This window comes from Euprymna scolopes, chromosome 6 (assembly GCF_053919585.1).
Source record: "Euprymna scolopes isolate OS-2025 chromosome 6, ASM5391958v1, whole genome shotgun sequence".
NCBI lineage: Eukaryota > Metazoa > Mollusca > Cephalopoda > Sepiida > Sepiolidae > Euprymna > Euprymna scolopes.
The window spans coordinates 111954081-111975644 of NC_136487.1; the positions used below are offsets into that span (position 1 = coordinate 111954081).

A 21564-nucleotide genomic window follows, 5' to 3' on the forward strand; every position below is an offset into this window, starting at 1 on the left:
AATCTTGAAAAATCAAAATCAACAACTTTTCCTTATTAAAATTGTATTTAAAATTTTAATAAGGAAGAAAAGTTGTTGATTTTGATTTTTCAGTTACAAGTGATTATTATTTCCATAATACCAGTTGTCTAGGCAAGTCTATATCATTTTTCAAATAAACTACAGCAAAGTATGTTATGGTACAACATTAAAATATAATCAAAATTGGCTAGTCAAAATCCAAGTTTGATATACCAACATTAATATTATCTAGGTCCAACTTTTAAAACCTCACAAGATAACTTTATATGCCAAATTTAGAAATTATCTGAAATTAAGATATCTGCCTATGCCAGGTTAGAATCTTCTTTTGCCACATACATTATGGTTATATTAGCATTACAAGCGTATGCTGTATTTTCGTGGACATCAGCAATATTACATACCTAAGTCATATCTTTTTTATTTGTGGGTCAATTTTTAAAAAGAATTATATTGATGGAAAGAGAATAGAATAAGCATTCCAAAGATGTTAATTTATTTTTCTTTTATGCGTTCAATGTTTTTATGCTCCAAGTTAAAAATAAAAAAAACGGTAAAAAATTACAACAAAATGGGAAGCAGTTTTTTCAACGTTTTCATTTTATGCGTTACTTTTGGATACATATGCGCGGGGATAAATTTGATTGGATATGGCTGACATTTTACAGGCTATATAAACATAGAAGTCCATCTCTACTGGGGTTTGATTTTTTTTTTACGGCCACAGGAAGCAAAATTACGACCGAGCAAAGTTGACGCGGAATATTTCAAAATTGATAAGATAAATCGGCATATATCATCCATTTTCATATAGATAATAGTTTCAGAATTATTTTCATGTATAATATGTAAATATTTGATAATTATTAATTGCACAGAATTTTATTTAAAATGTTATCTTTTATAGAAATTCAAATCACTTACAGAAAAATGGTTGCTAAGCACGTCATACGCTGAGCTTACTAAAGTATTGTCTTAAAAATAGAAAGCTGTCTGACTAGACTAGTCATTTTTTATTCTGAGTTCGTCAATTTAAAAAAAATATTACTTTCAAGTTTTTCAAATTTGATTTCCAAACAAAACTATTTTGTTGTTTTTAACGCTTTTCGTACACATGCACTAAAAGCGTTAAAAAACAACAAAATGTACTAAGTACATGCGTTAACTTCTTATTTGTCTTAAGGTAGAATTGTTTTTTTAGTGGTCAAAAAAAAAAAAAAAAATATATATATATATATATATATATATATATATATAACAAACAAAAGGTATTTATGCACTTATGTTACCATGCTGAAATAATTATTAATGAATTATTTAGAAACCCATTCTTAACATGGGTGTTTTTTGTTAACTATTCTGTACTTTCACCTAACAATTAAATAAAAAAGATATTGTGAAACTTGAATTTATTTTTAACTCATTGTCAAGACCACTTTTTTGAATCTGTAAAACACCCCCCACCTTTTTTTTTTAACTGAGGTTGGTTGGTTGTTTTATGGCATATCAACCTTTTCAGGTTATTTAATGCCGAATCTAGTGATTTTGAGGAACGATTTTTTAATGGAGCTTATTTGTTTTTTAAGTCAGATTCTATTTAACGCATAGTTGGGACCCTAACAGGTACTACCACTCTGGGTCAGAGTGGACCTGGGAGCAATGGCAATTAAAGGGTGGCTCCACACTCCCCAAGGCCCGCAAGCTGGGGCCTCACCATCGGATATAGTTTTAGGTCATATCCAGGACCGTTGTGTTGTATAAAGGGTTCTTTTTAAAAAATTTTTATAAAGGCCAATTTTTTTAAGATATGAGAGTATGGTGTGGGGATTTTTTTTATCAAATAACTCTTTAATATTGTTTTCTTTGTAGAATCGATTTCTTACTGTTACAAAATCAGTACATTCAATTAATATGTGTTTGATTGTGAGTGGTGTTTGACAAGATATACAGATGGCTTGGCTTTCTTTTTTGAGGAGATATGAGTGGGTTAAGTGAGTATGGCCTATTTTTAGTTTGACTTCTTTTCTGTTTAATTTCGTATTTTGGTCTTGTTTTTTTGATTTTTGGCATGATTTTGTGAAGTTTATTGTTAGGGTGTTCATTCCAGCAGGTTTGCCATTTCTCTGTTGTATATGCACTGATACGTCTTTTTAGATCTATGTATGGAATTTTAAAATTTGCATCAATTGGGAGATTTAAGGCGTTTTTTGCTGCTGAATCTGCTAATTCATTACCTTTGATATTGGAATGGCTCGGTATCCAGCAGAAAATGATTTCTTTTTTACTGTTTAATTCAGTCAATTTTTGGAGTAACTTTGCGATTGGGGGTTGTCCATCTTTTTATTTTTAATCGCTTTTAGAGTAGATTGGGAGTCTGAAAGGATTATAAATTTTTTTTTTTTTTTGTTATTGGAGGCGAGTTTGAGAGCTAGGATTAGAGCATGTATTTCAGCACTGAAGATTAAGGTTTCTTTTGGGAGGTTTGATTGTTTTTTTTATTAATTTATTGAATATTGCTGCACTGGCTGTTGCGTTATTTTGTTTAGACCCATCTGTATAGATGCGTGTGTGGTCTGGATACTTTTCTTTGATTTTATCGTGATCATCAGGATAAGTTATTGGATGAGTATGTTTCTTTTCATATTTACTTAAACTTGGGTCGATGTTAGGGGATACAATTTTCCAGGGAGGGGTTTTGAGTAGGACAGTTTCATGAATTTTGGTTATAGGTATATTTGCTTCTTTGGAAATCGATTTTATTCTAAGTCCAAAGGTTTTGATTGCATTTTCTTTTTGGTCGAAAAGGTGTTTACGGTTTGGATTTAAAGTGCTATTGTGTGCTGGGTTTGTGGGGTTGGCTGTAAATGTTGTGTAGTATTTTAGACCAAGGTTTTGATTTCTAAGCATTGGAGGAGTTTCATGTGCTTCTGCATACAGGCTTTCTACAGGGGAGGTTGGAAATGCTCCTAGTGCTAGTCTTAGTCCGGAGTAGCATATTGTGTTGAGGGTTTTTAGATATGATTTTCTGGTGGATTGATATATGAAGCTACCATAATCTATTTTTGATCTAATTAATGCTCTATATAGTTTGAGTAGTGTGGTCTTGTCAGCTCCCCAATCTGTATGGGCAATGACTCAGAGCTGTAATGCTTTATTACATTTGGTTTTGAGGTGATTGATGTGTGGAATGAAATTTAGTTTTTTGTCAAAAATGATTCCCAGGTGCCTGTGTTCGTTTACGAATGGAATTTTTTCGCCTTCAATTTGTAAGGTTGGGTCAGGGTGGAGTTTGCGTTGGTTACAGAAATGGATGCATTTTGTTTTAGTTTTGGAGAATTTGAAACCATTTTTAGTTGCTCATTTATTAATTTTATTTATGTTATGTTGTAGTTTTCTTTCAATAATGTGAGTGTATTTAGATCTGTAGCTGATTGAGCAGTCATCTACATATAAGGAGCGATGACTATCAGGAGAGAGTTCTTTTATAATGTTATTGATTTTTATGTTAAAGATAGTTGTTGATAATATGCTGCCTTGGGGCACTCCTTGATTTTGTGGGTCTGATAAAGTCGAGTCTATGCGAACTTGGAAAGATCTGTTTGTTAGGAAGTTTTTTTATAAATTCAGATAGTCTGCCTCTTAGTCCAATGCAATGGAGATCTTTTATGATACCGTGTTTCCAGGTAGTTTCATATACTTTCTCAAGACCGAAAAAAACAGATGTTACGTGTTCCTTATTGATAAAAGCTTCTCTGATATAATTTTCGAGGTTAATGATGTGGTCTATACATCCTCGATTTTTTTGGTATCCACACTGGATTTTAGAAATTATTTTGTTGTCATCTAGATACCATATAAGACGGTAGTTAATCATTCTTTCGAACGTTTTGCATAGGCAGCTTGTGAGAGCTATTGGTCTGTAGTTTTCTGGGTTTGATGTATCTTTTCCCAGTTTGGGTATTGATATTATTGTTGCGTTTTTTCCATGAAGCTGGGAAATCTTTTGTTTCCCATATTTTTTATAAATTTTGAGAAGGAGTTTTAATGATTCTGGTGGAATTTCTTTAAGGAAACTGTAGTGCACATCATCTGGTCCTACAGCTGAGTTATGGGATTTTTCTATGGCGGTTTCTAGTTCATTGAGTGAGAAGATTTCATTGTAAGGCTCTTGGTTTTTGGAGTTAAAGTTTATTTTGTATTTTAATTGTCTATTGTAGTGTTTTGATGATGAATTTTCGGCAAAGGTTTTAGCTAGTGTGTTAGCAATATCTTTTTATCAGTTATTTTCTGTTTATTTGTGAAAAGGTGTTTGATTGGATTCGGATTATCTTTTCCAGTTATTTTCCTAATCATTTCCCAGACGGTTTTGGGTTTAGTGGCGATGTTGATTTTGTTGATAAATTGTTGCCAGCAGGATCTTTTGGATTCTTTAATTGTTTTTTGAGTTTTAGCTCTTTGGTGTTTGTATTCTATTAAGTTGTTTGTTGTGGGTTGTTTTTTAAATTTTCTTAAGGCTGCCTTTCTCTGTCTAATGGCCTTTTTACATTCTGGATTGAACCATGGTTTGTTTTTTTTTCCAGGAGGAGAATTTTTGGGTATGCATGTTTTGGCTATTTTTATGAGTACTTCCGTGAATTCTTCTATTGTTTGGATTTGATGTTCTGTTAATTTTAGTGAACAAAGTTCTTTAAATTTGGCCCAGTTGGCTTTATTTGTGTTCCACCTGGGTATGTGGTTTTGGATAAAGTTACTGTAATTGATTATAATAGGGAAATGATCACTTCCACAGGGTTCTTCGTAATTGCTGCATGTATGATCTAAGAAGCTTGATGGATCGCACATGGTAAGATCAATGGCACTAGTTGATCTGTTTGTTGGATTTAAGTATGTGGGATTTTTTTGATTGAGAAGGCACAAGTAATTTTTGTTAATTAGTTGTTCAATTTTGTTTCCTTTTGAGTTTGTGACTTCACATCCCCATAACGTACTGTGGCAGTTAAAGTCTCCTAGGAGAATGAACGGTGAAGGTAGTTGTTTTATTAAATTTTCTAGTTCATTTTCATTTATTGGTTCATGAGGATGGAGGTATATTGAGCAGATTGTGATTGTTTTATGTAATATGACTGGAGTTGTAATTGCTTGGAGATTTGTTTTGACAGAGAAATTGCTTTGAGGTATGTTATTCCTTACAAGAATTGAGGTGCCTCCATTAGCACGAAGGCCTGTGTTATGGAAATGGTTGTATTGTTCATAGTTTGGTGTTTTGAAATGGTTATTGTTTTGTAGGAAGGTTTCTTGTAAGCAGACAATGGCTGGGTTGAAGAGTGAGATAAGTATAAGAAGTTCATTATAGTTAGATCTTATTCCACGACAATTCCATTACATAATTTGTTGTGTTTTATTTCTGTCCATGAGGTTGTTTAGTTTTTAGAAGTAGAGGGTTTATCTTTTGTCAGAGTTTGTGTCTCTGGTGAAGTGTTTTGCTGGGTTTTTTCTTCTTTTTTTTATGTTTGGATCTGGACGTCGATCTAGATCTTGGTTGAGATGTTGCTGTTTTGGCTTCTTGTTCATTTTTTACCTCTTGATTACTTGTGTTTGGTTTCTTTTTTTTTTTTCTAGGGTGTTTTCGGTTTCCATTTTTTCTAGAATTTGGAATCTATTTTGAGTGTCTATTGTTTGGTTTTCTTCTTTTCTGGAACGTTCTTTATTTGCTGTTTTATCATTGCTTATGTTTCTATTAATTTCTGGTGGTTGTTTTGTTGGTTTCTGTGATAATTTTTTTAATGGTTCTGTTGTGGATGGAATATTATTTCTTTGTTTGGATTTGTTATTTCTATTTTGTTTCCCAGATTTGAGTATTTTTCTTTTAGGCTATTTTGAAATTCTGGCCATTCTTTAATGTTTAATGTAATCAGTTTGTTTATCAGTTCCCTATATTGATTATGTATTTCATTATGTTGACATGAATGTTGAATTTGGTAATTTCGCCACCATTTATTTATTTTTGAAAGATAGATAAATGGTGGCAAAATTACCAAATTTCTTGACATGTTGAGGTCCGTAATTTAGCCCACTTTTTCTAAAGAAAAATGTCCATGGAAAAGCATAAATTTCTCATAACTTTTGAATTACTGATGGTATTTGCATAATTCAAACGGTTTTAAGCATCTTTTACATAGCTCTTTTCATGCAAGTTGATAAAATAACAATTATCTAAAAAGAAAAAAAATCAACTTGTTATTGCTAGTTATATTGCTGGTTTCATTGAAATCCAAAAAAGAAAAAAAAAACGTTCATAAAATTTGATTACTCAAAATTGAATTTTGCTTGCATAAAATTTTTTTGTTATTTTGTCTTAAAAGCAATACTTCAAATTTACCCATTAAATTTGAATCTAATTTCTAAACTCAGTATTTTTATTGATCTTTAGCAAGTTAAAATAGTTGCTAAGAAGTCAAAATTGAAAGAAATTACAATTTAACATGAGCATCATCTTAGCCATATCATTTCTTCACACATGCATCGATTGACCTGGGATGTCCTGGCACATAAAAGTATATATTGCTAATTTATAAGGCTTTCAGAATGCTTGCCCTGATGGCTAATGTGAACATTAGAATTGAGGTTCCAATTCCCAACAATTCTCTTGCTTATTTTTCTTATTGCATTCCTACTCTCTGGCTTCATAATGTTATTATGTAATAATTTTACAGTTATGTATAGAAAACAAAAAAAATACAGAAAAATCTTTATAATGTACAGAATGGAAATGTCATACTCCAAAAAAGTCACATAAATTGTTCAAGTTGTTTTTTATATATAGAATTTTTTTTTTTTTTTTTTTTTTTTTTTTTTAAATAATTTTAAGAGTAAACTGTAAAATTTCAGGAATTAATTTCTATTTCAGTCATGTAAATTCTTTTCAATTTTGCATTATGTAGTTATATGAGTAAAAATATTTTTATATTTTTTTATCTTGTGCATTACAAAAAAAAAAAAAAAAAAAAAAAAAAAAGAGAGAAAAGAAAAAAAAACCCTGGATTTTAAACAACGAATATTGAAACTAATCTCATTTATGGAACTCATTATGTCTGTCTCCATTTTTTTCAAACCGTATCCTCTGATGCTAGGTGGCTCAAAAGATTGCATTTTTTGTGGGCCTTTAGCCAGTTAAAATAGTTGTTAAGGGGTCAAAATTAGAAATCAAAACTTGCCAAACACTAGTTGACTAAAACTGCTCTTATACACATGCGCAAATCTTTATACATTTTTTACATTAATCGTAGTTTATTTTTAATTATTTAATCTCTGACTGGGTAGTGTTTTTATCTACACCCCAATTTGTATGCTATGTAATTGTATGCTTAGTAATTGGATTCTTTAATTACATTTGATTTTTAGGTTTTTGATATGGGAAATGAATGGTAGTTTATTACTGAATATTATCCCTAAGAACTTATGTTGATTGACTTTGGAAATTTTAAAGTTATCTAATTTCAAAATAGGGTCTTGGTGTAATTTTCAGTGTTGCCACACATAACTATCTTAATTTTGGAGATTCTCAAACCATTTTTAGTAGACCATTTATTTATTTTGTTAATGCAAAAGTTGTGTTTCTGTTTGTTCATATATTTAGAACTGTAATAAATCCGAAAGTCATCCACACAGATGATTACAGATGAGATATTTTTAACCATCTGGTTGACCTTTATGTTGAAAAGAATCACTGAAAAGATGCTTCCCTGTGGAACTCCTGTTTCTTTATCTTTGATATCTGATAAGGTGCATCTCCCTCATACCTGGAAAAACCTATTGTTTATGAAGTCATTTATAAGTATAGGTAGTTTGCCTGTTAGTCCTAGTTCTTTCAAGTCCTTCTTGATTCCGTATCTCCATATTGCATCAAAAATCTTCTTCAAGTCAAAGACTGCAGACACTCATTCCTTTTGAATAAAAGCCTTTCATATGAATGTTCCCAGTCACATTAAATGGTATAGTATGCTTCTTTTGTTTATAAAGCCTGATTAGAATTCGGTGATGAGGTTGTTAGTCTCCAAGTATCATACAAGTCTTTTGTTGATCATTCTTTCAAATGTATTACACATGCAGCTTATTAAAACTATTTGTTTAAACTTAGTTGGGTTTGATGTGTTGTCTTGATTAATATTATTCTGGTTTATAGTGGTTCTGATAGGAAGAAATATTTGCAAAGTTTCTACAAAGGGATTTGCAATTTCTTCTTTAGTGGTTGCCATTGAGTTATTTTGTATAAGATGTTTTAATGGATAGTTGTTATTCCCAGTTATTTTGTGAATCATCTTCCATACTATTTTGTTTCGGTATTGTTATTTAGAAACAAAATTCTTCCATGTTGTTCTTTTTGACTTTCTGAGTTTTTCATATTTTATTACATTTTCTGTCGTAGAGTTCTTTTTATAGCTTTTCAATGTTAAGTGGTTGGTACAAATTGCTTCTTTAGTCTTTATTGTACCAATGTTTATTTTGGCAAGTCTTGGTATACTATCTTTGGCGATTTCAAATGGTGAAATGGGAGGTATGATCTTCTTGTGAAATATTTGTGCCTGGGTTTAATTTATTTTGGACACATTTTTGGGAATATTTTCCAGTTGGCTTTGTAATAGTTTCATCTGTTTTTTGTTTTTGTTTTTTTAATTCTTATTTTAGGGTTCAATGCCAAAACCTTCCAATATGATTGGAAATTGGTTGCTTCTACATAAGTCATTGTATAATTGACATTTATGTTTCTCAGGGCTAGTGAGGGAATTGTAATGATAGAGAAAGTGCAAGTAGTGTAAATAAGTGTATGATTGATCATTGAAAATATACAAGTTTTCTTAGTTGATGAGATTTTCAATAATTAAATCTTTTTTGTTAGCATTTTAGCTACCCCATAATGTTTTAACTGCAAAGATTGTCCATGAGAATGTAGGGTTTTGGGGGTTGGTTCAGGAGAGCAGTCAGGTCTGTTTCTGGGAGAATATAGATAAAGCAGGGGTTGTTTAACCATTGTTATTTGTAATTTGGTTTGCAGTTGAATTAAACTTTGTAGCATGATATTCTTGATTAGAATTGATACACCCGCAAAGGCTTCGTTTATGGATTTATGTATGTTATTTTGGGTGTAGTTATTTATTAACTGATCTTGTTTCAAGAAGGTTTCTTGAAGACAAATGGCAGCTGGATGTTAAGAGTATGAGAAGTTCATTTGTTTGTTTTTAAGCCTTGGCAATTCCATTGTATTATTTTATGCATTTTTAATATTATTGTTTGTTTTTCCTTTCAGTTAACTGTTGTTAATTGTTAGTATATGATCTTTGTTCTTCTGTATCCATTTCCTCAAATCTGTTTTCAGTTGTGTGTTTTGGTCAGGTTTAGGTTTTTCCATTTCTTCTGTTTGTCTTCTGTTTGATCTTTTGTTTTAGTTTTGTTTGAGGTTCTAGAGTTAGATCAAGATCTCTTATCTGTTTTGATCTTTTTTTTTTTCTTTTGTTTTTGATCGGTGGGTGTTTTCTGGTTTTTATGTATCTGTTTGTTGATTTGGACTTTCTGTTTCCATTTCATCAACAAGTTCAATTATTATTGAATATTTTCCATTTTTGTTTAGATGGTTCTATTTTTTTATTTTTATTTATTTATTTTTGTTTTTTTTTGAGAAATTTTAGTAAGATTTGATCTTTAGCAAGCTTATTTTTTTGGTGGTGGGGGGGACTATTTTGTATCTTTCTTGGTTTCTGGTTTTGTTTCCTCTAATTTTGGGAGATGTATTTACAATTTTTTTTGCAAATTTGATCATCCATTTGGTTCCAGGTGAATAATTTTTACTATAAGTTCATTATACTTATCTTTCTCGTTGGGGTGTTAGTTTTTTTCTACTAAGTTTGCATCGGCATTAGTTTTCATGTATCCTTTGACTAGTGTTTTCGCCTCTGGTAAGCGTATATTTCTTTTGTACATTACTTCTAAGATTTTTTTCTTTTTCCCCAGTGTTCACATATTTTAAAGTAAGCAAGGTTATCCCCTTGGCAATTTAGGCATTTGATCTCATGGCATTTTTATTCATGGTGGTTTGCTTTTTTGATCCACACTTGATCTGCACATGTGGAATAACCTCTGCAGATGTCTCTGTGATGGTCAAATTTTTGACATTTAAAACATCCAGATCTGGGGTGTATATTTCTACAAGTTCTATATTATATCCAATTTTGATTTTTTGTAGAATTTGGGGTGTGTTGAATGTAAGCATGTGTTTATATCTTTTCATTATTTTTCTTGATAAAAATTATTTCATAATTGATAACTCCTTGATTGTTTACTGAATTTCTTCAAAAGTAGCAAGTGCTAATTCTCTGCTTCTGATAACTCCCTTTAATTGGTTTAGTTTCTTATGTGGACTAGTTTTGATATTGAGGTTATGAAAAGTTTTCATTTTTTTCTGTTCTCTCACTTTGAATCTTCATTTAATTTTTTGTTTGACTGTTTTTTTATTTTATTTTATTGGATAGTAATTTTCTGATAAGGAAAGGTGATAGTTTTGACATAGGAGTTTCTTCCAGTGATTCTATTATATAGAATCTGGGGAATTCTATGTTTTCTTCATTTCTGAATCAGATAGGGCTCATTTGAGCTTTTTTTATTGTTTATCATGGAGTTTATTTTTGTTTTTCAATACTTGTGCTCCCTGGCCACCTTGGAGCCTGCTATAGGGACCTATCAGGGGGAAAACTCAATCATCTTGACAGGTCAGGACTACATAGGTAATATAGTCAATCAAATGAGAAACCTTGAGCATCTGTTATTAGATTTGTTTGGCACCAAAAACTTAAGTGAATCAATGATTAGTTTGCAGCCATGTCTCGGTTTGAATTCTACATTTGATGATTGACCCTTAGCCTTGTATCTTATAGTGTTCTGTAATTTTTTTTCATTATATTTCAGAGCAAAATTACTGTTTTGTATTTTCTTTTTCCAAGTTTTTTTTGTCTTTTAGTAGTAGTCAATGTAGTTTGACCTGACCAGCTGATTGATCAGTTTGGATCTTTACGACCTCCCGTTTAGCCTAGAAAAGGGCCAAAGTTGGGATGTGAAGGTGCCTAATCCCAGACCTCCAAGTCTCTCAACTACAATAGTTCTGCCCCAAGGCATCATGGGTCAACACCAACGGCCAATAGGTGGCCCCATTGAGGAACTTTTATTTTCTGCAGAGAGCAATCGGTGTATTCTAATGCCCCACTAACAGGGCCAATTATATACTTTGAAGCTATCAAAAAGCTATCAATGAAAATAATGTAATAAACAGACTGATTTTACTTTATATATTAGAAGATTCAAACAAGACTGTGCGAGGAGGAGGGAAAGAGGATGAAGAAAGAAATGCAAATTTTTTCCTACCTGTAATGTGGAGGAGGAAGTTGCTGTACAACATCATGAATAAGATGAAGTTTGTCTTCATCTTGGACTGCTTTCTGTAAAATAAAATTAAAAATATTTTAATGACAATATCAAAAATAGAACAAACAGAATTAAACAGAAAATGTCTAAAAATAAATTTAGGAAAATTTAAATTGGAAAATTAAAAAAAAAAATGAAATATTTTTAAAATTCATTTTCACAATTGAAGATTGAAACACGGTCTTTGAAAGAAATGATTTCATGACAGTTTTTGAAGGAAATTAGTTAGTCATCAGAACAACCACAATTTATGAGATTTCAGTTTTTATTTTCCAACACTAGTTGGTTTTCCAAAGCTTGTGAGTTCAATCTACCCTACAATTTCATCTGTAGCTAGAGGAAGGATTGGATTCATACCTTTACAGTACAAACCTGTAACCATTAAACCATCTCTACACATCTCTAGATTAATAAAATTATGATCACATATGTATCTTTCTTATACAAATGTAACTTTGATAAATACAGTAAATTACTTTTTGTATTTATTAATAAGCAAATATTGATTTAATTCAAAATTAAAACTACTGAAAATTAAATGAATAAAAAATGCTATTTAAAAAAATGTAAACATTTTTTTTATCACATAAAACTGAATGCAATATTCATTAAGGCTTTAATGTTAAATGCAACTTACAATAAATAGTTCATCTGTAAATATAAAAGCGAAAATGTGTGTATGTATGTATGTATGTATGTATGTATGTATGTATGTATGTATGTTTGCTTTTTGTGTATGCCCGCAAAAGGATTTTTTCGGCGGCTTCTCGAGATCGTCGCTCATTTTTAAAACTTTTTATATCACGTCGAAATCATAATATCTACAAGTTATGAACGGAGGTCGCCCGTCTATTTAATTTGCCCGACTTTGAAACATTAAATATTCGACATTTTGGGATCGCCGCATGTTTGCTTTCATTTTTCGGTATAAAAAAAGCGAAACTCGATTTGAATCCTGGTCCACGGCCAGTGGTCTCTAGAAAGCGATGTAATGTTTGATCAATGTTGGCTTACCGTCGTCATATCAGATGGTTGCTTTCATTTCAAGACGTGCCACTCCCCCAATAAATGGGGGAGCTGTTTTTCCCCAAAGTTAGGTAAAAACAAACAAACCAGGTTATTGACTTCATTAAAAACTGTCCCGCAAAAAATGTTAACTGCTGAATAGCTATTGCTTACGTCGTCGTCGTAACGCTCGCACAAAATGTTAACTACGACTTCTGTATGGCCACCTGTCAATTCTCTTCTTACTTAAATAAATTCAAACATCTTTCAGTAACTCATTCTGGCTGGCCAAGCGGTTAACGTGTCATGTTTTTTTCACATTTTATTTTCCAACTTCGCCTCAGGATTCGGGTTCGATCCTACCAACTTACCAAAACTTTAAGATACCCCTGCTAGTTATTTATGAAATAGCTTTTATGATTACTTTTTAATATACTCTTGATTCCAGGCTTCAGTTTAGTTCTTTTAATAATTTAAATTACTTTAATCATTTTTTTCAATTTCTGCTACCAATAAAATTTTTATTTAAGCATGTCTATTTTAAAATCTGCATGAATTCAATTTTTATATCTTTATTTAACAAAATCCCTATTCATTTTAGCAGATAAAGATAAAACTTCAAACATTGTTTACCCAAAGGCTTTGATATAATCCTATATTAATTTTAAGAGTGAGGCAAAGATAATTGATAGATCCACTGTATTTCCAAGGAATAAGGTTTGGTCTGCCTAGCAATCTAAACCGACAGTGTTTATGCCTCCCAAAATCCAGCCTCTGGTCTATTCCTCGGAAGATGGTAACATGGTTTAGATGGTAACGTGCTGTGTATCCTGAAATAGGATGTGGCTTTTAATATATTTTGAATTATGTTCTTCTTAACTTGGCAATCAATCATGCATACAGCAAGTCTCCATTTGATCAATGCTAGGTAAATACAGCTACTATTAAATAAAATTAAAGTTAAATTGAACATGAAAATTTGAATATAAACTTACAGCAAATTTGTCGTATAGTTGGTATGTAAGGAGAGGATTTGGTAATTCTCGGAAGTACATTTTGAGGAGAGAACTAATACTGTGGATGTCTTGTAAGTAAGTTTCATCGGTCAAATTTGGCACACGGTCTTCATCGAAAGCATGTCTAGGCAGAAAAATTTAGAAAAATTTAAGTTTTATAACACAAGAAATGAAAGATTTGTATATTTTCTAATTTTGTAAAACAAATTCTTTCAAAAAATTCATTTTGTTGAACATGAGAAAAAAATTAAATAATTTTATGAAATTAATAGCAAATTTAAAATATATTGATAAATGTTATCAATCAGCTATTTTATTCCCTAAAATTAAATTGATACAAAGTGAAAACAATTTTAATTTTCAAAACTAAAAGAAATGACAAAAAAATCCTGAAAGTGAAGAGGAAAATGTTAATAAATAAATGAAAACTAAAGAATTCAACTGTTTTAAGCAAAAAAGAAAGAAAAAACTATGACATACCCCCCAAAAAAGCCCCATCCTATAAAACTTAAACGAGGAAAGCCCTAGAAAGGCACTTTATCTCTCTCTTGACATTAACTTTATCCGAAAAGAAAACAGCTAATAAACATCAGTATATACAAGTCTATAAGGTAAGCTGTTTCTCTCAAATACAACATCTTCTGTTGTTCGCTTGCTTCATAGCGAGTTTCTACTACTGTTCCGATAGTAATTTTTATTCTCTAGAATCTAAAACTAAAAAGAAATAATATAACAAAAAAAAGGCTTTTTAAACATTTGTTAATGTAAGCGAACAATCATTTTGAATTTAATGCTGATCAATAACAGATTCAAATTCTTCAGCAGAAAAACCAAAAGTAGGCACAGGTATCTTATATTAGCATAACCCCTTATGAATGTTATCTGTGAAATTCTAAATGAAATCTATAATTCCTTTCTGCAATCCAACTATATTTGTTATAAATAAAATTCAGTCCATGTCTGACTTGTCTACCAATTTTTCTGCTTTATCACCAGTTGATCATATTCACACTTGGATACAGTATGCAAAATTGTTAATAACTGACACACTTCTCTCTCTGCACTGTTTGGATTTGATTTCTGATAGTTCTTTTCAATTTAAGAATAGTCTGGAAATTATTTGGATAGATATTATCTTTGGAATAACCCCATAGATAAAACCTTAGGGATTATGTTCTGGCGAGTGAATTCCATTAATATTTACTGATGAGATGATTACCAAACTGTTCCTCCTCGCATATCATTGAATAACAATAAAGCAACAACATAGGCTAAAAAAAAGAAGAGAGAGTTTGAACGTTGCCAATATTTTTCCACAAGCAATAGGGAACCCAATACAAATGCAATCAATCATGCATGCAGCAATCTACTTGTGGCACTTGCCTGAATATCAAAATGTGCTCATGCCATTTTCGTGTGTAACGGCTATTAATTTTGTTATGAAAAGTTAAAAATTTGTGTCTATTGGTTTCCTCATTTGATTTGTGACAATTGGTGATTTTGTTATGAAGCATTTTGAGGTTAGTGTCAGTTTGATTAATGATGAAGATCATTTTTCTTAGATAAAAAAAATAGGAAATTGAAGGTAAATAATTTTGATTTTTTTTTTTCCAAAATATTTCATATCATGTTTTTAGAAAATAAAGGCTAACAAATATTAGTTAAAATTTCTGTAATTTTCTAAAATGTATGTTTATTTTTCCATGAACAGTCTTACAGTGGGTTTCCCAAAACAATCATTATGAAAAATTTAAAGTAGAAATATAAATATAAAGTGGTTTAAACCGCTATATAACAAAAATAATTAACATAATTAAAATATTTCTCAAACTAATAAATACTTCCTAACATCTAACAAACCACACAAAATATTCAATGAACACATTAAAACTTAGCTAGAGCTGCATAGAAAAAAATGCTGCAAATAATTAAAAAAACAAAAAACAATAAGACACTACAAAAACACACAAAAAAACCCCTCACATGTAACTGTAAAACAAAATCCAAGTGTCCTTTAAATAGAAAATATCTACAAACAAAAGTGGTATACCAAGCCACTATAAGATCTAAATAAAACACAGAAAAGTATACATTAGAGTGACAAAAGGCCCTTGGAAACAGAGGGGCTGTGCTCAAAAAAGCTTATTTTAAAAAATACAAAAATAGCACATTTTTCAGGAAGATATGGCATCTTAAAAATTCAGATACACCAAATATGACCTGGAAAATTAGAAAAGTATTACTATTTTATAACAAATCAAAATATTTTATAATTAGAAGAAAAAACAGTGATAGTCACATATCCAAAAGAAACAAAAAAAAAAAAACAGTGATAGTCACATATCCAAAAGAAACAAAAAAACAAACAAACAAAAAAAAAAAAACAGTGATAGTCACCTATCCAAAAGAAACAAAAAAAAAAAGAAAAAAAAAAAAAAAAAACAGTGATAGTCACATATCCAAAAGAAACAAACAAAAAAAGCAGTAATAGTCACATATCCAAAAGAAACAAAAAAAAAAAAACAGTGATAGTCACATATCCAAAAGAAACAAACAAAAAAAAAACACTGATAGGTACATATTCAAAAGAAACAAATAAAAAAAGCACTGATAGGCACATATTCAAAAGAAAAAAGAAAAAAAAAAGAAAAAAAAACAGTGATAGTCACATATCCAAAAGAAACAAAAAAAAAAAACAGTGATAGTCACATATCCAAAAGAAACAAAAAAAAAAAACAGTGATAGTCACATATCCAAAAGAAACAAAAAAAAAAACAGTGATAGTCACATATCCAAAAGAAACAAAAAAAAAAACAGTGATAGTCACATATCCAAAAGAAACAAAAAAAAAAAACAGTGATAGTCACATATCCAAAAGAAACAAAAAAAAAAAAACAGTGATAGTCACATATCCAAAAGAAACAAAAAAAAAAAACAGTGATAGTCACATATCCAAAAGAAACAAAAAAAAAAAAACAGTGATAGTCACATATCCAAAAGAAACAAAAAAAAGCACTGATAGGCATATATTCAAAAGAAACAAACAAAAAAAACACTACTAAACAAATGATCAGAACTTATATTTAAATATAGACATGTTAATAAATTTCATTGTCAACTACAAACCAATGATGATTTCAATGATAACAAAAGAAAAAAAAATGAAAACAAAAAGATTTAACCAGTTAAAACCAGATTTTTCTTCCCATAATACCTTAGCCCAAAATCTATAAATAGCTACCATGCTTGAATCTATATGATCTGATAAACATAGGGAGAGAAACCTTCCTTAACCTTATTTCTTATTTCAAGTATACATAATCAAAAGAAGCATTTGACTCAGACTGCCTCATGAGGTGGGCTGGAGTGCTAGATGTTTGAAAAATTTGCTCGATGGATTTTCTCCATGGCAATAGTCATGATTATTTAAGCATTTTATCTGATCAGCTTCATCCTATGGTTGTGAAACTATTTCAGAATGATAATGCATCAAGAGCTGGAGTCTGTATTTAATGGCATGAGGAGGAACATTTCATTGAAATATCGTCTAGCCAGCAGTCCCCAGATCAAACTGTTATTGATCATGGTGCATTCTAGCAAAGCAAGGCGACAATATTCATTATTATAAGAACTGGAATTATTTTAGCTGTGTAAAACAATTTTGCATGAGTTCATACCACACAGAATTCAAACTGTAATTATTGCCAAATATGGCTGTATGTCATTAAAATAATTTTTTTAATAAATTTCAAGATATTTTCATCATTTTGTTCAACTACCTATATATAATTTTGTGATTATTGATTAAAAATAGGGGATGCATAAAATGCATAATAAATAACTTACCCATGCATTTTTTTTCACAAGTTTGCATAGATATTTTTATGTGTGAGAGTATGAGATAAATTGTAAAAACAAGTATTGGAAATGAGAAGAGGAAGCAATTTGTTCCAATTTTATTTTTGCTAATTTATATTTTTTCACCTTTACATCCTTTCGGAAGAGAAATTGAAATAAATGCAACAAAATCTTGAAATACAATCTATTCCCTTTATCTGATACGCTTTTCATTTTTCTACACCCCTAATTTCTCATGTCTATTGCTTATAGCTTTTTGTAAACATTAAGTCTACTCTTATGAAACCTTTTGATAAAGATGAAATATTAACCACATGTATAAGTTTGACTTTATTTGTGCAATCATTCACTTTTTCTACCGATTATCTCAAGACCATCCTCTTGTTAAAAATTTGCACATTGTCAAAGAGTCATAATACAAAATATCTAATCAGAATTCCTAATTTACTCTAGTTAATATTTGCAACATGATTATGCAGATTGTGTGTTAGAAATACCTGAGTTTTTGAATGTTTGAATTGATACCAGACAGCCGGTAGATACCATCAACGATACCATGTTTCTCAATCACTTCAGCACAACACTTCAGAACCAACGGAACTAAAAGAAATAAAAATTTAAAGTGTATGAATTTATGAGATAATAATAATAATAAATAATAAATAATAATAATAATAAATAACTGTTTTGTTTTCTTAAAAAGCTTTAAATATAATGTGTATAATATTCAATTGTCAAGGAAGTGAACAATGCTCAAATCATGATATACTTGTGTATGGAGGGGTTATCAGGTGTAATTTTGTGACATTTAGTGTTTTAAAGACTACAATGTCTCAGCAGTCAACTACTGATACAGGCAGTTTATTTCATGATTCAGCAATTCTTAGCATGAAAAAATGTTTTTGAAACTTATGGCTGCTTTTGTTTTTTGAATTTGTAGGCATGTTCATGCATGTTAGATACATGAAGATAAAAAAGATGCTCCAGCGAGATGGTTAATAATTTTGTAGGTGTTTACAAAGTCAGTTGCTAGATTAAGAGTTTTTGCAGAAAAATATTATTGAATGTTGATAAATAATTTGGGTTCTCAATATTTTGAGAAAATCATTTTAGAAATATTCCAGGGCAGAACTTCCTTTGAGAGGTTTAATAATTTACCATTAATAATGATAATGATTTTTAACTAGTTCTATAATTTTTTTTATGATATAGGGTTAATCGACTACATTCATCACTTGATGGAAGTAGTCGTCCTGTGATGAATCCAATATTGTATATACTATACAATAAAGCTGTCTAATTTATTGTCCTTTCTAACCATGATAAAAATTGTCATTTTACTGTTTTCTATTTAAAAAGTGTTCCTAAACAAACATTATTTCCTTTCTATTCAGACATTTTAAAAACGTTTCTGACTTAACAAAACTGGTTTCAATTTCCGCTTGAAACATTTGTTTGTATAATACACACACACACACACACACACACACACACACAAATATGTATATATAGCATAAATTCCTTTATACAAACATTGGCTACATACATGCATAAGTTGTGATTTATTTCAAAGTGCAACATCATCAGGCCTATATTTATACGATAATATTGCCCTAGTTGTCATTAAACACTTTTTTATAAAAACCAAAGTTTCACTGGATTAACATCTAGGAAACTAATACACTCATACATATATATATATATATATATATATATATATATATATATCTCCAAGCAAGTTTGATTCAAAACGTGTATTCTTTCCTTTCATATTTAAAAAATTATTTGCATAATTATGCAATCTTCCAAGTATCAGAGGGTAGTTGCTATAGTAAGGATGCAAGGTTGTTGCATGGATCTTGAGTACTTTTGATCTCCAACTGTCATTAGGATGTGTTTAGTTGTTATCTATTTAGAGTATTTTATTTAGTTGCTTATTTTGATGAGGAAGGTAAGATTTAATCTATTTGTTATTTTAGTTTTTATAATTAAACATTGCTAAATAATGATTGCTTGCCAAAATAATTCAGAATACACATGTTAAATTTTGCAAATAATTAAAATTGAACAAATCTTTACCACCATGTTTCACAGCAATTATGGGATCCGTTATAATATATAAAATGGTACAAACATTTAAAAGCTAAGATTTCTAATTGGTTGTGGTCCTTTTTTTTTTTTTTTTTTTTTTTTTTAAATGAAAAAACACTTTCTTATATGTTAACCATGAATAGAAGTTGGAATTAATAACAGTAACAGCTCATTGATTCAATAGTTTATGCTGGTATTGATATTCAAATGATTCATTTTCATCTTCGGTAAATATTTTTAAATGCAAAAGATTTTTATCATAGGAAAATACCTCGACAAGCATTTATGAAAATAAGCTGTTTATATTTATGTATGGCCCAAGTAAGAATTTTTCATCATCTCTCATAAACATGAGGCCAGTCTAGTAATACTAAACCAACAATGACAATGAGGGTACAAGTACAGAAATTAAAATAAGAATACTAATATATCCATAAAAACATTTGATAGAAAAAGAGAGAAAAACAATGAGTGTGAGAAGCCATCTGCAGAAGGAACAAAGTGAAAGCAGAAGTGAAAAAAGACTAAGATAGAACAGTGAAAGTATATTAAAATGTCATGAAATATACATATATGCAAACATTTTTTTTTATTTTTGTTCACCTGAAACAAACATACTGATTCTAAAGGTTTGGTTGTTTTGTTTTATGGCATATAAACCCTTTTCAGGTTATTTAATGCCGAATCCAATTATTTTGGAAATAGTATTCATGTTGCATTCAGTTATTTTGAAGTTTTTTTTATTCTTCAAGGTCTTTGTATCTTAATCAGCAGTATGTAGTGTTTGGTTTCATTGTTTTATAGTGGATTTTATCATTTTTGTTCCCTGCCCTGCAGAACATGAATGAGTTATGCAATGGGAGAGGGAAAAGGGTTACAGTATTAATGTTTGTATCAAACTTAAAATGTATTTAAAATGTATTAGGAAACCAGTCAGGAAGTGGGGGAGATAGAAAGAGAAATGGAAAAAAGGAAAAGGAGAGTTGTTTTTGCAGAACATAATTAAGCTTTGCAAAAGGAAGTAGAAAAACAAAAAGCATCAGTGTTAGGTGCATTTTGTCTCAGGAAGCCAATATCTTTAGACATCCTGATCTGGTAGCACCAGGCCTCTAAAGAGGCTACTGTGATATAAGTCAGATTTATAAAAGTGTAATCTGAGTGGGGAATTTGGCAACAATTAGTTTAGCATTACAAAGGGCGTGCAATAAGTAATGCCCCTGACCCACTTCCAGTTGTCTGATCTAGCTGAAATTTTGCATGTGCAATGATTTATATCTCTACGGGGTATGTGGCAAATTACAGCTCTGAACTAATTGTGGTTTCTGTTTTACAGATGTTTGAACAGAGTCAGGTGTGAAATGGAGCCTGTTGAATGTCGAGCAGTGATCCGGTTTTTGTATTTGAAAGGACGCACACCACAGGAGATTTTTGATGAAATGAAAGAAACTTATGGTGATAATGCCCCATCATATGACCTTGTAAAACGCTGGCATCATGAATTCAAACATGGCCGGAAGTCTGTGGAAACAGCTCTCAGATCTGCCCCCCTCCTGCCCCCTCCCCTTCTGCCATTGATGAGGCATCTGTCCGGCAAGTTGAGGCTGCCATTTTGGAAGATCGGCCCATTACTATTCGTCAAATAGCCCAAGATGTCAAGATTAGTACAGGGTCTGTGAAAACTATCATTCATGACCATTTGCATATGCATAAGGTGTCTGCCAGATGGATTCTCAGGTTGCTCACACCATTCCAGAAGCGAGAACGCGTCGAGTGCTTGAGGATGAATTTGGAGATGTGCCAAAAAGATGAGTCAAAGTTTTTCAAAAGACTGATTACAAAGGATGAAACCTGGGTCCATCACTATGATCCAGAGACGAAAGCCAAGTCAATGCAGTGGAAGCACTTGGACTTACCACCTCCAAAGAAGGCAAGGGTGCAGCTCTCCACTGGCAAGGTCATGCTCACAGTCTTCTGGGACCAGGACGGAGTAGTGATGACAGATTTCCTGGCAAAGGGTACCACAATTACAGGAGCCTATTATGCTTCACTTTTGAGTAAATTAAGGGAAGCTATCAAAATCAAGAGGCGGGGCAAGACCAGCAAA

At 30.9% G+C, this 21564-nt stretch overlaps 1 protein-coding gene across 21 annotated transcripts in view; it reads right to left on the minus strand.

Annotated features, from left to right (window-relative positions):
• The window catches only part of LOC145277872 (uncharacterized), a 623323-nt gene that overhangs the window by 33484 nt on the left and 568275 nt on the right, over window positions 1-21564 (minus strand). For all 21 annotated transcript variants that reach the window (XM_080129852.1, XM_080129859.1, XM_080129853.1 and 18 more), the window contains 3 exons: window positions 17867-17969; window positions 13491-13635; window positions 11431-11504 (listed from right to left, as the gene is read on the minus strand). In XM_080129852.1, coding sequence (XP_079985978.1) covers window positions 11431-11504; window positions 13491-13635; window positions 17867-17969 — 322 coding nt within the window. The remainder of the gene's footprint in view (window positions 1-11430; window positions 11505-13490; window positions 13636-17866; window positions 17970-21564) is intronic.